Genomic DNA, 17,051 nt, shown 5'->3' with positions numbered 1-17,051 from the left:
TCAATGTACCATTTTTTCAGTTAAAATTTTTGCATCTTAATGAAGTCACTCCTTAATTTTATGTATTCTGTCTGTCTCTTACTAACACACCAGATTTATACTTATTTATACTTATGAAGTATAGATAAGGAATGGTGTGGGAGATGTGAGTGAATGGTGTGTGAGTGTGCCCTGCGATGAGTTGGCGCCCCATCCTGTTTTGTTCCCTGCCTTGCGCCTGTAACCTCCGGGACAGACTCAGGACTCTCCACAACCCTGACTAGGATAAGCGGTTACAGAAAATGGATGGGAAGGAAGCATAGATAAATGGTTATCTTTCAATGGAACAGAACAAAATGGTGACTGGTTCAAGACCGAGTTGCTAACCTCATATGATATAGACTAATATGTGTATCGATGCATCCAATGTCCATCCATGTTCCAAACTGCTGAACCTTCAAGGTTGTGGGGGGTCTGGAGCCTATCCCAGAAGCTATGGGCACAAGGCAGGGAACAACCCAGGATGGGGGGCCAGCCCATCGCAGGGCACACTCACACACCATTCACTCTCACACGCACACCTACGGGCAATTTAGCAACTCCCATAAGCCTCAGCATGTTTTTGGACTGTGGGGGAAACCGGAGTACCCGGAGGAAACCCCACGACGACATGGGGAGAGCATGCAAACTCCACACACATGTAACCCAGGCGCCTCTGCATCCAATGTCATTGTTATTATTTTTTTTTTGTGATTTTGTTTTTATCTCTGTCATCAATGAAAACGCACCATAAAACATTAAACTTTAGTTACATCATCCATTCATGGGAAAATGCTGTGTAGAGATATATGTTGCATTAGGGTCTGCTGTTTTAACAGATTTAAGTAAAAGCAGGCTATACTGACACTTGGGGACTGTTTGGGAAACTCAGCAAGAATGCTTGGTGTAGTCTGGAAATTAAATGTACCGTTCAGAGTACAGCATTGCTCAGAGACTTTATAACAGGAAATTGACATGTTTTATGATCCTATATCAAAGCTACGGTCTAGCTATGTAATTTCTGCCACATTGCTTGGGGCCCAATCCAGAGTGAAGTGCTTGACCAAACGACCAGCTGTGAATATGACACACGCTCTCACTATTGCAGAACTCTGGGGGTCAGAGAAGCACATAACACAACATAAGTAGAATCTAAAGGTCATGGTGAATTTAACCCAAGAAGAATGGGGCATGAAGCAGGGGGCACCAAGGATACACATGACGCACCTGGGATATTTGGTGACCCCCCCCCCCAGTGCATGAAGTGGGCCGGAACCATGTGTATAGAGAAAACAACAAAGACCCTAGAACAGAGCCTTGAGGGACCCCACATGGAATTCTGACTCAGTCTGAGATAATTCTTTGTACACATGAGATATTTTATCTGTCTGCAAAATACATCTGAAAACAATTATAGAAGTAGGGCATGTCTGAAAACAAACCTAAAAATACAGCAGCAGCATGTAGCTCTAGGGCAGCTGCAGATTTAATTAAAAATGCCCTTTCGGTGAAAGTACACATTCTACTTCTAGACACAGGAGGAAGAGAAATCAGATAGTGACTCATAGCATATAGTATAATATACACACACCCTTAGGAACATGTACATTAAATGAGGAGAACATTCCAGTGTAAGTCACTAACGTGACCTTTTTCTTTGTCGCCCTGCCAGCCTCATATGTATTTCTTATAACAGAGCTTATAACCTGGTGTACTAAAGTTTTTTTCAGCTTTATGTGGTCTATTTTAAATACAATAAAACATTATTTCATATATGTGTCTTTTACGGTTTTTCATGCTTAGCTGAGCTGTGATCTCACCATACTTTCTCCATTGGTTATACGCTACCAGTCAAAGGTTTTTTGCACATCATGGGTTTTTATCACTTTATTTAATTCCATTCATTTCATAAACTACAAATTTCTTATTCTTGTTAAGCACTGGAAAGTTGAGTGAACAACTATAAAGGAAAATATAAGTCAAATAAAACAAGTTTCCTTTATAACCTGGAAAGAGTATGTAAACAGTGCATGTCTGACATCCTACTAAATGGTTGTGTGCTGATGGCATAGTCAAATTCTAGGCTGTCCTTTAACTTTAAATGCACCAGTTACCTGTTTCATCCTATGAAAAAGAGCAGTATTTAATGCCCCTTGTAGAAAGAATTCCTTGAATTTTCTTTGCTGTTATAACTGCAACAGGAGGTTACTTTGATGAATCAAAGATATGACATCTTCTTTCTAATATAGGTACTGAAATGGTGAACTGGTGGCTGAAAATCTCAGTGTGTAAAAACTTTTGACTGGCAGTGTATCTTTAACTAGTTTGCTTCTAGTAAAGTAATTAAATTTGATAAAAATGAAAATGAAGAAACCTGGTATTCTTATATTGCATAAAATGGATTTTGGAGTGGACAGAAAAATTTATAATTTCCACATCACTAATACACTGTCGGGGGCGGCATGGTGGTGCAGTGGTTAGCACTGTCGCCTCACACCTCTGGGACCCGGGTTCGAGTCTCCGCCTGGGTCACATGTGTGCGGAGTTTGCATGTTCTCCCCGTGTCGTCGTGGGGTTTCCTCCGGGTACTCCGGTTTCCCCCCACAGTCCAAAAACATGCTGAGGCTAATTGGAGTTGCTAAATTTCCCGTAGGAGTGCATGTGTGAGTGAATGGTGTGTGAGTGTGCCCTGCGATGGGCTGGCCCCCCATCCTGGGTTGTTCCCTGCCTCGTGCCCATTGATTCCGGGATAGGCTCCGGACCCCCCGCGACCCAATAGGATAAGCGGTTTGGAAAATGGATAGATGGATGGATAATACACTGTCAGTTTCTGCCCCCTGGTGGTCTCTGGTAGAATTGTGGCATGTACGTTACTACATTCACGTGGCAAATCATGCTGAACACATTTTGGCATAATGGTGTTAAAATGCTCATTTATAGATTTTTCATTCAATTAGGTTTAATATCTTCTGATACACAGTGGCCATGAAACCCTAAACCCAGTAACTTAACCCAGAAAAAAGCATTTAGCCTATTTGATTTTCTCCAAATGACACTAAATGTTACTAGATCTCAGCAATGCTGAAAGGCCATTTTACCGACTGACTTTTCTATCAGATCTCAAAAGGGTTGAGAATTTTGTGTTTTGGAGTCTATTCAAAACCTTGGAAATTGTCTTCCCAAATTGCTTTCATAGCCCAAGACAACTGGCCAACAGGTTGTAAAGTCCCCAAATATTGACTGATAAAGTACAGAAAGGAATTAAATGTCAAAATGTGCAACCATTATTGATGAAGCCCTGTGATTACAGTTGATCAGTGAGGTCAGTAACCGAGCCTTTGCTTGTAATCTCAAGGTCGCCGGTTCAAACTCAGCCTCGGCACATCTGTAGGTCCTTGAACAAGGACCTTAACCCCCAGCTCCCAGTGTGCCCCAACAGGTGGCTGCCCTTCACAGACAGCAAGGTGAGGGAGGCGTAAAAATAATAAGGATCAATTATCATACTTTGGAAAAATATTTCAACCAAACGATCAGGCAGTGAAGAACATCAAATACTCAGTTCAAGGGTGCTGGGGGGGATCAAAAATATGGGCTGGTTGAGGGTCCCTGAGGACTGGGTTGAGAAACAGTGATTTAAAGTGTCAGTCTTTATTATATAAATGATTATGTGCTAATCCAGCCTTTGGATTTTAAGCCTCAATATTTTAAACACAATTTAGTCCATATAATTGGCCTTAACAGTACATTACACAATGAGTTTTCCCAGTTCAGTTCACTGTGTATGCTTCCTGTCCTATCAAATTACACCAAATATATTTGAGCACCATAAGTTGTCTTAGGCCAGAGGTGGCCAATCTTATTCACAAAGGGCCGGTGTGTATGCAGGTTTTCACTGCAACTCCATAATTAGGTCACTAATTAGAGGACTGATTGGCTCAAGAATCCTCACACCTGGGTTTGAACAGCTGACCTAAAGGTTACCTCAAAAACCTGCATACACACCGGCCCTTTGTGGAAAAGACTGGCCATCGCTGTCTTGGATATGCCATATATATTTTGGCCTAAGTGAAAATGATGTTCTATTAATCATAATCTGTTAACTAAAGGCTTGATTGATGAAATTATCAAACACTAATAATAGCTCTCAACCACTGTGTTTGGTTTAATGCAATATGAATAATATGCATTCAATCAACAGCTCAATCAAAGCTATTTGAAAACTGAATTTGAACGGAAGCTATTGTACACACTGAATTTCACCTTTAGGATTTGCAGCCCATATACACTGATGTAATGCCAATCTTCTCAGTAAGTTATCGTAGTATTTTGAACTTCCAGCTCTCAGGAGATAAGGCAAAAAGGGGGGGGGGGGCTCTATCACCTGCACACATCCCTGCCAAGCACACATACAAAAAGACCAAGCAGGCTTCTATGGTTGTACCCTTTATAGTCATAGGATTTTTTTTCTTTTTTTTGTAGTACATCACAGTTCTGAGACGGCAAGCTCCACTTCACCCGAGGTTTCCTTGGTAATATTTGTGCTTTTAAAGGCAGACTTGTACCAAACATACCAAAATCAATCATTCATAAGTCCAACAAAAATTGATGCATAACACCCAGAGAGCATACAACATTCTACATCTAAACTAAGAATTGGCTTTGGGAAAACAAGAAATATAGCATTTAATAAAACTAAAACATTAAAAGAATGCTACTATATCTTATTTCAATCTGGAAAAAAAATGAAACACAATGATCCTATTAATTTGCTTTTAAAGTCTTGATTAAATGTAGAACAACGTTGAACAAGATGTAAAAAAGTCACAATAGCAAAATAAGGAACATGTAGAAAAGATCAAATACAAATTAATGAAACAGTACCAATCTGAATTTATATGCTATGTAAAAGTGGCTTAGTTCTATAGCATGTCCAAAATTTAATTTAGTTTGTTCAGTTCTGTTTCAAGTAAACCATGATTGGTTGTATCTTCATTATTATATATACTAGGGAATTTCCCCATTTCTCTGATCAACACAAATGTCTGGACAAATTGGCCAGATATGAGTAAAGGCAACACATTCAAAGACTCTGTCCTGTACAAAAGGCATTCGTGTTTGGGATGTTGGCTGGAGCTTCCACTAGCTGCTTATGAGGCACTGCTACACTCTGGGCTCACCCCTTTGCTGGTGCCCCCATCATTAGGTCTCACAGCCTTGCTCTCCACGCTACGGGGAACACAGCCAAGTTCCTGGTACTTCTTTCCCTTTAACTCGTAGTCCGGCAGGTTCTGGAGCATCAGGTCCGACGGACTGATCTCCTCTCTGCATGGAAGCACATCAGACAGGCCCTCAGAGCCTCTGGCAGTGAATCGTCCTTGGCTGTCGATGCAAATCAAGGTGCTACCCTCAAGGTCACTCTTTTGAGCCAAAACCTGATCGGTCTTCACATCATGGAGTGGCTCACTCAAATCAAGGCCATCGTGACCAGCTTCCACCAGAGGACCTCTCCTTTCCCCTGCATCCTCTTCATTTTTTAGGCTGTTGAAGGACCTCGATAATCCATCAGGTCTGTTTTTCAGGGTCTCAGAGAGGCGACTTCCTTCTGGCTGCATCCCACCTGCCATTTCGACAGGATGCATGCCAGGTACACCTGGACAACTTCTGGCATCCAGGAAGTCATCCTCGCAGGATTTCCTCAGCAGTTCTACACTCAAGCCCCCTGTGACAGGCATTTTTCCTGAGTCAGCAAAGCCCGCAATGTCACTAGGACTGAAGCAGAGATCCAAAGATAATTTTTTATTGAGGTCACATGATACTTCCTGGTCACCCGAGGTATTGAGATCATCTTCCCTTGTACCAACTTCCTCAGGCAGCTGATTTATAGAACACTGGGGAGCCTGCTCTGGACCAACTGTTGCCCTAGAAGCTTGATTTTCATGGCCAAGTGTTGGACATGCCCCATTCCTACTCTCCACTGGGGTAGCTGGGGCCTCATCCTCAGGCTGGGCCTTGCCCGTAGACGTGGAGGACATGGTGGGTTTGATAGGTTGATGGCACATTGGGCAGGTCTCCTGGACGTACAACCACTTGCGCAGACAATTTCCATGGAAGAAGTGGCCACAGTGTGTGACCACGGCAGAATTCATCTCCTGGGTAAACAAGACGTCGGATATATAGCCAAGAGAGAACATACGTGCAAGTAAAATACATTTCTAATAAATTAACTCATACTAAACATATAGAGCAATATAACTTCCCTTTTTTGTACCCGCTTGATCCATTCTGAGTTAGGGGGTTCTGGAGCCTATCCTGAAAGGTACAGGCCAAGGCAGGGAACAAGGTTGGAATGCCAATCCATCACAAAACAAACACTCTTCTCCCCCCCCCCACTCCACACACACACACACACAAACACACAATTTGGTAAATCCAATCAACCTCATGTTTTTGGACTGGAGTACGCAGAGGAAACTCCACGATGACACATGGAGAACATGTATACTACGCACATATGGAGCCATGGTGGGGACCAGACCCCCCGGACACAGAGGTATGAAGTAACAGTGCTTACTACTGGGCCACTACATCACCTGCAAAATAACTTGTTTTATCTAGAATCAAGGTATTCAACCTGAATAATTTATAAAAATCATTTAAAAATATAATTTTTATAAAATGTTATTTCCCCCTTTAACTGTAAACTACACCTAAAAGCACATAATATATATATATATATATTTTTTTTTTGGGGGGGGGGGGTGGACAGGTGATCAAGAACATTGTGTTGAATCTTTCCACCTGCGCCTTGGTGCATTTGCAACAAATGTTCTTTTCTCTTTTCTTCTAAACATGACCAGACCCCAACTCCCATCTTGCCTTGGCTTATTTGTTCTTAATGAATGTCTGAATTCTCTTCCCCCCCACGCCACCCCACCCCCCCCATTTTCCACCAAATCATCTTTTGGAATTTCACTACTCCCCTCGTTACCTACATTTGTATCCATCAATGTACCTTTGAAAAGCAAAGACAACCTACACAGTAACATACCAGCCATTCCCCTGATCCTTGACCCCCCACTGACCTGGAAGCAGATGGCGCAGACGTCATTGAGGTGGCGCAGCTGCTCCGCAGAAGCCCGGGGCAGGGAGTTGATCTTCTTGGCGGCCTCCCGGCGTAGCAGGAAGCTCCTCCAGCCGGACTGGGCGCGCAGCCAGACGTTGAAGTAGGAGTGGATGATGATGACGGAGGCACCCATCCAGCTCCATTCGCCGACCAGCGACTCCCAAGTGCCGTAGCCGACCACGCACAGTGCTACCAGGAACTCCAGAACGCGGCTCACCGCGTTCACGCAGTAAATGATCTCGTCCAGGCTCTCGATCGGGTCCTGCCGCACCAGCTCCACCATGAAGAGCGAGTAGATCAGCAGGGTACCAGTCACCTGGGTGGACGGAGAGCACTGTTCGTTACTCTCTCTCCATATACAGCTTCCGCTTCCGCATGTATAACACAGGCCAACACTGCTATTACTGCTGTCAGACATTTGTTACATTTACATGCATTTAATTATTTAGCAGATGATTTTAACCAGGGTCAACAACTGGGGTTAAAGGCTCAACGGCGACATCAGTCTGCTGACCATAGGGTTTGAACTTTGCACTCACAAGCACAGCATCTTAGCCTGCTAAGCCACATACCACCACACAGATACCAGGTCCGACTAGTGCTGGGAGATGGATGCGATGACTTAAAATTATCACGGTATTTTCGCCTTTTTGCACGGTGATGGTATTATATCACTGTATTACTTTTTTCCAAGTTTTGGGAGAAGTAGCATTCCTGTCACTTTATGTAAATTTAAAAATATAGATATTATAATATATCAAGTACATTTTAATCGGTATTACAGTTGGGTGAATGGGTGGTCTTATTACCCACGCAAACAGAATGACAAGCCACTTCAGGGCTGCCAACTTTGAACATGAAATCACCAATTAACTGAAAAATGTATATTTATCCAACAGTTTATAAAATGCCGTTTGCCCTGAAATTGTGTAGCTGAAAAGTTCTCAGAGCAGCCACTCTTAAGAACATTATGGCTTTTTGGTTGAGGGTGTTAGATTCACTGCTGTTATTCACACTAACAGCACATTAGCACAAACAGAAGCACTGCAAACGCTGAAGTACATCTTGCTTAAAGATTAAGGCAGTTTGACTCTAGTTCTAGTGTTAATTGGGCCTTTCATGAAAGCAGAGGCACATATGTTTGCTGATTTACCAAATATGTTTTACTTTTTAATTTGTGACTATATATATATGTAACCATGTTATTTTTATTTAATGTGTCAGACGCCCAGATATCTGACTGAACCATAAATTCTAGATTGACATTCTAGAGCTTTCTGGACAATCACTGAATTGCCAATGGAGAAGCATAGAATCCACATGAAATATCTGTATCCAAAGGCCTTCAACTAGGTCCTGCTGGGCTTTAGTTTTACCAAAGATTTCATAGTACTTGTATATTTAAGTATTTGATTGAACTATTAAATCAAATAAATTAGCAGTGTGCCGAAGTTGATATACAGTGGGATACCCATATCCACGGTTTCATTTATCTGTGGTTTATTGCCTGGAAGTTTAAAAATTCCAGAAACGCTTTATAAATTTCAGAGCACATGGCAAATTAGTACAGGCTGTAAAGCAGTGAATGCCCACAATAAGCTAAAATATTTTTTAACAAATATATTAGTCTCATTAGATACAATTTTTTCATCATAAAATGTGTAACAGTAGCTGTTTTTTCACTTTTCCTTTGAGGGCCATGATTTTCATTGCTGTCATCTCTTCATACGTATTTTTTCCATCATTATATCGTCTCTTGAGAATTAGGCTAAAATGTCAAAATGCCTTTCATTTGAGAGAGTATAGTACTGCATAATAATGTACAATGTACCTTATTATTACTGTATCTAATGCTGGCACTGTGTGTAATTTATCTATTATACTTTCCCATATGTATGTACATGAAAATCGTATTATATTTGGGGTCGAAGGATGGTTGGCTATTATCCGCAGTTTCGCTATCCACATTGGTCTTGGAACATGTCACCCACGGATATGGGGGACTATAACTAGAAATAATTCTACAGACAGACATATAAATTATTAATCCACAAGGGACATTAAGCAAATTAAATATTAAATAAAGTTAACCAAAAAAGATGGCAATATAACATTCTCTTATGCAAAGGTTTAGTTACTCTTCACCTATCACATTGTTCCTCAACACGGAGGTTTCCTCCCCTACCTGTAGGGAGGTCAGCATGCAGCTGGACACCAGGATAAGCAGCCAAAAGTCCATGTGGAAGAACTGCGAAATTTTATAAGCCATGAACCCCGGGAAGAGTAATAAGAAGAGACACATGCTGAGGCCTCTGAAATGCCGCCAGAAGCTCCTGTGGGTGGAAATAGAAGCAGACCATGTCAATCAGCAGACCCCGCCCACCACAAAAGACCCACCCTTCTAGTTCCCCATCACTTAGTGTGCTGATGCGCGTTTTTCACCTGTTTCGAGATGCTCCCAGTGCTAATATGATGGGGTCGGTGATCTCTATCATGGACTGCAGGGTGGAGGTGACCACGATGAAGAGGATGATGCTGAGGAGGAAGGTACGCTGTAACACCTGCATGTCCAGGAGGCCGGTCTGGAGGGCTAACAGGAGTAGGGTCACCCCCTCCGTCACACCTCTGAGAGAGCAATAAAAAATATAGCAATAAATAAACGCATAAAACAAGGACCACATGAGTATAGCACATATGCAACAAATATATTGAACACCAACACGCACGCCAAACGGGCCTGCATTTCTGTTAAAGGACTACCCACTGATACCCCTTTCAATCTAATTAAATGTAATTCCAAAACCAATTAAAGAGAGAAAAGATAAAGATACTATAGATTTTTTTTTATGATTTACTTTCAGTTTTTTTTTTTTTTTTTTTGGGAGGATATCCTGACATCTATTTTTAGTTAATATATTTAATATCTAATTTCTTTGAGGACATTCCAGACAGGCAGGCAGACACCCGCTCACCTGTGCATGACGTTCTCATTCTGTACGGCTGCGTAGCCCCCCAGGTAGAACTTGCAGAGGTTTAGCAGGCCCAGCGCCAGGTAGGAGACCACGAAGGTGAGGCCCAGCAGGGAGTACGGTGTGGCACAGCACTCGGAGACGCTGCCAACAACACAGTAGTTTAAATCAAGCTGCTCGAAGATCCACCAAACTGGTCACACCGGAGACATTATGCCGTAGGCCGACAGCTTCTCCCTAGCTTAACTCAAGGAGACTCCATAAAACAGCGACTTCCACTCCTTGTGCTCGCAAGCCTCAGTCTGTGCTGATTTTCAGTCCAAATCACACATTAATTAGGCTCAGTTGAGCTGCTGATTAGTCTGGAACCTCTCTCATCAGAGGGGGCATCTTGGGTGGGATGCCAGTCCATCCCAGGGTGTGCACTCACACTGGCAAATTTATGGACACCCATACCTTTGCAGGAAGGTATCCACGAACACAGAGGAGCATGCAAACATGCAAAGTAACAGAGAAACAAGGCATATTAATCAATCCTGGGGCTGTGAGAATCCAGCGCTAAACAATGAGCCAATGCACCCCCCCCCCCCCCCCCCCGAATGAATTGCACAATTATTTTATTAACTCACGCAATTAGCTGAAGTCTTTTCCCTCACCCATTTCTTTCCGTTTATGTAATACAATGTTAAAGATGATTAATATCATCAATCACATATTTTAGCAAAGATCTTAGCTGCACCAAAAACCAGCATTACAGGGTGGGCCATGGAAAAACAGGTAGGGCTGTGTGATTAATTGGTTTTAAATTGCAATCTGGATTCATCATCCATATACTGTCTCATTATTCCATGACACCGATTCTGCTGCGTTTGCATTAGTAGGGTGATCCATGGCATTAAACCATGCGTTCCCCCTTTCTCTCTAAGCTGTATCAACATATGATGTGACAGTCCCATTTCAGTAATGATTGTAATATTTGTTCCATTTTCATAAAGACAATGTGTAGTGCTAATAATAAACAGCAACAACAACAATACTACAGAGAGAAATATTGTTCAAGAATTGTGAGAAAAAAAATCTCAATTTCAATTGTGAATGCATTATATTTTTATATTATTTTATCCATAGTGCTAATTACAGTAACCAATAGGTAGTGTATTCAAGCCCAGCCCCAAAGGTTCATCATTTTCCCTATATAATGACTCCCTAGCTGACAACAAGGGGCCATATCTCAGTTAATAATATAGTCAACAGGAAAAAGTTGCAAAAACACACTATGTGGAGAAATAAAGGTATAAATCTACTACAGCAATAAAAAATAATTTCTTCAATATTTATTCAGTTAAGACCAGCTAATTTGCATTTTAACTTTACCAATGACTGGTTGCATTATCCACAGACACGCCATTTCAGGAAGGTTGGCTTCCTGTGCTTAGACACACTGCCCATATCTGTCGGTCCACTGCATTCTGAATACTGCAGCAGTTGTACATTACTAATGTCTTTGAAATGACCTGTCTCTCATACTGGATCGAAGGGCACTCAACCAGAACTCAATCACTGTGACTCTCTGAAAGAGACACTTAAAAGTAAGGCTGTAAGTGTTTGAAAGTTTGGTGCAAGTTTTATGCTGTATGATAAAAATGTCAGTATCATATACATTAGTATTTATTGTATCCACTTGATCTAATGCAGGGGTTCTCAAACTCGGTCCTCGGGACCCACTGCCCTGCTTATTTTCCAGCTATCCCTGCCCCACACACAAGTCCCAGCTGACTTTCAGCTTCTGATTGACTGAACACAACTGATCCAGGTAATCAGCAATGTGTAGGGCAGGGATAGCTGGAAAACAAGCAGGGCAGTGGGGCCCCGAGGACCGAGTTTGAGAACCACTAGTCTAACAGAATATAAAGAATTAGACTAAACATTTTAACAGACATTTAAAAGTTGTAATATTGTCCACATTTAATGCAACAAAACAATGCAATAATTTCTGTAAGCTAAAGTCTCAGAAGTAGGATACAATTTGGCACCTGAGGTGCTGAGTAATGCTTAAACTGTGGGGTAATAAAAAAAAAAAGACTGCTTCACTTTGCTGATGACATAGCACATGCAAATGTAATAAGCTCATTGGGCCTCACCTGGTAAGCAACACAAACAGCACCCCCTGGTGGCTGACAAAATTATTGCTGGCTGTGGCATAAGAGTATATCTGGACCAGGAACAGCACAAACCAGAAGACGCTGAAGAGCGTAGGGACAGCAAACTGGTTCCACAGGGAGATTCCCACAGCAAGCAGCCTGTAAAGTTCAACTGCCTGTACAGGAGGAGAGGGGAAAAAGCAAAGAAGCAGGAAAGTCAGAACAGCTACTTGCATCTTAGCATAAAACTGGAAGTGGGCACACAGGAAATCTGTGGTATCACATTTTCAGTTTCTTACCTTAGTTAGCCTCTATCAAATTGCAAATTATTTCCCCCACAATTTATAGAACTAAATATGTATATGTTACATATTCCACGGCACAAAGTGTTCTTTAGATTATTTTGCTGAGGCAGACATCCATCAGGTCATGAAATACAGGCAGTCAGGTTACAAACGAGTCTGTATTTAAGTCAATTTTGCAGGTAGGTCGGAAAAACAGTAATACAGCAGAAACTGCTGAAGCCACACAATGTTTTCACGAGCGTCACGAAGTAGTGAGTGCTTTCATTACCATGAACCATTATATTTAACCCAAGTTATAATATAATAGTCCTTAGCGCAGTCCGTTCATAAGTACAAGTTGTCCATAACTTGGAAGTACTTAACCTGGGGATTGCTTGTACTATATGCTATCCCAATACTAGACAATACAGTAATGTAGAGTGATATACCTGTTTATAATCATAATCTAACAGACTAAAATTCAGGGGTACTGCAATTGTTACATGACCCTCTGTTATTCATGGAACTCCTTGGCGATCTATCAGTGCGAGTCAAAGGCCATGTTCACACCTCCAGCTGCTGGAACTCCCTGTACACAGTCCGAGCCAGGTGATAGGGCACAAAGAAGTTGGAGAGGAGGAAGATGGCTGCCTCAATGCCCGTGAGGACCATGGCAAAGGAGCTGACTGTGACCAGTGTGGAGTGGGACACGGCACACAGCCGCGCCAGCAGGGGGAGTAGGTGAGCAGAGAAGAGCCACACCTGTCTGGTCCTCATGAGGAAGGCACACAGTGTGCTCAGGATGATTTGGCCTAGAAAGACAGGCACAGATTGCATCAAATTTGGAGGCACATACAATAGACAGGGGGAAAAAATTGACGGGCAGAAAAACATTGCACAGAACAGGAAACACCTGCTAAGTGATGCATGAACTTTAAACAACACACTGCACAAGGAGAAAAGTTAAGTGTGGCATTTTCTTCCATCCATCTTCTATAATTGCTATCCATTACAAGTTCACAATGAAAGGCTAGGGTACAATGCACAGCATGTGCCAAGGAACACTACGGGCAATTTACAGTAACCAATTCACCTTACTGAATTTCTTTGGAAAACAGAGAATCCTCTGGAAAACCAGTGCAACATGGGGAGAACTTGCGAACTTCAGGCCTCCCTGAGGTGTGATTCAAACCCCCAGCTCTGGAGGTGTTAGGCTACCACTAAGGCACCATGACATTCTTAATGTGACAGTAACAATTACATAGTTAAAATAATTTATCATTACAAGTTCTATCCATTGTACTTGTAAAAATGTGCGTGTAATATTAGGCAAATTGCAGTCCAATTTAAAAAGGTACTTTCAAATACCACATGGTCAAATGTCATTTCAGGTAGGCAGGTAACCAAAAGAAACCAATGCATACATCTCATTATCTTAGTAGTAACTTTTTTTTTTAACTTGAGAGAGTGATGACCTACTTGTGAGTGCGGTGACAAAGCGGTTGAAAGCCAAAGAATCAAGATAGACAGCACCCTCATACCCATATTGCACCTCTCCACGCACATAATCTCTGGGTATAAGGGAGAAAAAGAGAAGTGCCATTGTATCTCAATGAGAAACATACATAAAATCAATAATGCTGTACAGAACAATTTACACCAGTAGCCCATATATTACTGTATTACTGTAAAAATGAAAAGTACAGCCTCATACTTACAATCAACTATTTATTTTTTGAGATTGTTAATAAAACCACCATGAAAAATCTATAACATACAGCACGGCAAGGGCAAATAATATACCAAATCAAGTAACTGAAAAACAAATGAAAACACAACAGAGTTACAAATCTGCTTGATATGATATAATAGTAGCAAGTCTGAACATACATTTATGTATAAAAAGTACCCCGTTTGTCTTTTATGTGATGCCACACATGGGCTACTGCACTGACTGTGTGCTGGAATGGAGGCGTTTTGTCCGTAGTTAAACAGTTACTTGTATGGACTAACCAGCACGTCGTGCTGGAGAAAAGAATTTCATTTAAAGTAGATGTACAACCTCCATCCCTGCATGCAGGAGCAAAACCAAGGAGGGACTCAGAGCTCGTGCCCATCGCTTCCCACCTGGAGATCTGGTGCCCCATGTAGAGCAGCAGAGCTGTCAAGACGTACAGGTAAAGCCCCACTATGTGCCTCAGGGGGAGGGCCAGCAGCACCACGCTGATCAGGTGGCCTGCAGGTGACATTCAGCATCATGACAATTTAGTGAGCAGAACCAGGCATGCAGACGGCACATGAAATTCCCTTTCATCCTTTAAGCGCCCATCCAGCTGGCAGTTACATGTAGGCCTGGAGCCTATGCCAGGCAGCACCGGGGATGGGATGCCAGTCCATTGCAGGGCGCACACACGCGTACACACACACACACACACACACACACACACACGTACACACACACACACACACACACACACACACACGTACACACACACACACACGTACACACCAAAACCAAGAGCCTCCAGAGGAAAGACACGGATAACATACAAGCTCCAGACACAGATTTGCGAGATGCAACAGAGCTACCAACTGAGCCCCCAGATACAAGAATTACAAACATGGGAAAAGATAAACAATTAACCCTAATCAGCCTAAAACAGCTGAAACATGCATCTGTTTGCCAATAATTATTGACAAAAATTCTCGCTGTTAGCATAAACAGAGAAAATACCTTCTTTTCTACAAAATTGATTTTTAAATAAGCTTCAAAGTAAAGGTGGTGGTCTCTTTTTGTTTGCCATACTTATATTTCTACATGTATTCTGTTACAAAGTAATACACCTATATATATACTGGACACCATTCCCGGAAAGCAGCTGCTTTAAGAGTACACTTACCGACGTAATACATATTCCACACCACATATTTATATTTAAACAGCATGTCCTCGTTTCTCGCCCTGAGGTGCTCCGTGAAGCTGTCCATGTCACATTTGTATAACAGGTCCAGCACCAAGATGCTGGGCACCCTCAGTGCGACGTTTGCGATTTCCTCCAGACGGGGCATTTCGTATAAGTTAATGGATCGCTGCCTAAGCCGGCTGCAGAGGTCACGCTTCACATCATTAGGCTGTTCATGAAAATCTGGGCTTGCCCAGCCGACCAAAGACTGCCTTATAAGTAATCCCCACGGACGCGTCCTTTTTTACGATTCCTCCTGCCGGGTCTTCGGTGCACCAACATTTTCACTTGGCGCAAAAACAGTACGGAGCAGAAAATCTCCAGTCCAAAAGGAAGTGGCTGCATTCAGCATGAGACTCATCATATATTGGACAAGACTGCTGCTTAAGAGAAAAACATCCCATTCAAATCACATGTATATTAAGTCATACTCGGTTTTCTTCATTACAAATACAGCCACGCGTGGAAATGTCAAAAAAAAATACGGAACATTATATCAGTCTCCCCCGACTTTAGTTTCATTTGTTAATGCTGGGTTACACCGTACACGTACACATAAACAAAGACTGTTAGGCTGTTATCTTAACACTCCCAGCCCAGACAACACGGCGATCAGACTATTAAGGCTAAAATAAACAGAATGAAGAGATTGAAAACGTTTTAAACGTTAAAGCCACCATGTTTAGCTTTAACAGCCATTATGGTAAACTCTGACCCCACTACAGTGTTGGGGTTATCTAATAAGGAAAAAAATCCATAAAATATGCAGAACGAAAGTAGCAAGTTGAGACAAATGATAAGTGTTACCAGTGGTGTTTCTCACATTTAAAAAATCCAGGTAATAATCATATGAACGTGAATAACTCTCGGCGACAAACTGTCATCCGCACGGCCGCTTTGCGGAAATGACGTCTGAAGTTTTCCCAGCAGCTTATTGGCCTTACGGATACTCATCGGGGATTTGCTGCGTCTGCTCACGTGACCCATACAGCTGCACGGAACCGTCAACGGGGGGTTTCGGTGCTAAAAATCCCCCTTAATCGTTATACCGTATGGCTGATTTTTGACTCAGTTAGGGCTTTAATAATTACATTTTGTGACTTGTGACATTGTCATATGTTACATAATAAGTGACCCTACATTACAATAAAGAATAATGACAATGGAGAAGGTGGCGGTGCATTGGTTAGCATTGCTGCCTCACACCTCTGGGACCAGGGCTTGAGTCTTCACCCTGAGTCTATCTGCGTGGAGTTTGCTTGTTCTCCCCATCCAAAAACATACTAAGGTGGATTGGAGTTACCAAATCGTCTTTGTGTGTGTGTGTGTGTTTGTGCACTAAGCTTCCTTCTCACACACCCAGAATGACTTAGCAGAGCAGCCTTTATCATTCCAGCTCTTTTTGGGGTTTCTTCCTGCGTTGTTATGTGCACAGTCCTCCTCACAAACGTTATTAGGTTCTCCATCCCTCCAGAAACTGAACAACAAACCAAAATAAATATTATTAATAGCAAAAATAATAATCATAATTATTTATGTCATGACCTGCTCGT

General features: G+C 42.1%; 2 protein-coding genes across 4 annotated transcripts in view; both read right to left on the bottom strand.

Moving 5' to 3' along the window:
• Positions 1-4,445: 4,445 nt before the first annotated feature.
• On the bottom strand, positions 4,446-16,430 carry zmp:0000000662 (RING finger protein 145). 3 transcript variants are annotated; one of them, XM_048997159.1, is made up of 11 exons: positions 16,322-16,430; positions 15,436-15,878; positions 14,663-14,771; positions 14,015-14,106; positions 13,106-13,347; positions 12,252-12,427; positions 10,114-10,254; positions 9,584-9,766; positions 9,327-9,474; positions 7,101-7,457; positions 4,446-6,167 (listed from the first exon to the last, which is right to left on the bottom strand). In XM_048997159.1, exons 2-11 carry the CDS (start codon positions 15,602-15,604, stop codon positions 5,166-5,168), a joined length of 2,619 nt encoding a protein of 872 aa, XP_048853116.1. In that variant the 5' UTR covers positions 15,605-15,878; positions 16,322-16,430; the 3' UTR covers positions 4,446-5,165. The 3 variants fall into 3 exon arrangements, with proteins under 3 accessions (XP_048853116.1, XP_048853117.1, XP_048853118.1); XM_048997161.1 differs by lacking the exon at positions 4,446-6,167 and adding an exon at positions 6,175-6,327 and having other exon boundaries at positions 15,436-16,424; XM_048997160.1 differs by lacking the exons at positions 15,436-15,878; positions 16,322-16,430 and having other exon boundaries at positions 14,598-14,724.
• A 406-nt stretch (positions 16,431-16,836) lies between these two features.
• LOC125721094 (CD209 antigen-like) overlaps positions 16,837-17,051 on the bottom strand; it is a 32,098-nt gene continuing 31,883 nt past the window's right edge. The window contains exon 5 of the mRNA XM_048997027.1: positions 16,837-16,975. Coding sequence (XP_048852984.1) covers positions 16,837-16,975 — 139 coding nt within the window. The remainder of the gene's footprint in view (positions 16,976-17,051) is intronic.

Source organism: Brienomyrus brachyistius, unplaced genomic scaffold (genome assembly GCF_023856365.1).
Source record: "Brienomyrus brachyistius isolate T26 unplaced genomic scaffold, BBRACH_0.4 scaffold32, whole genome shotgun sequence".
Lineage (NCBI taxonomy): Eukaryota > Metazoa > Chordata > Actinopteri > Osteoglossiformes > Mormyridae > Brienomyrus > Brienomyrus brachyistius.
Note: the sequence above shows the minus strand (reverse complement) of the source record. Positions and strands in the feature narration are given on the sequence as shown.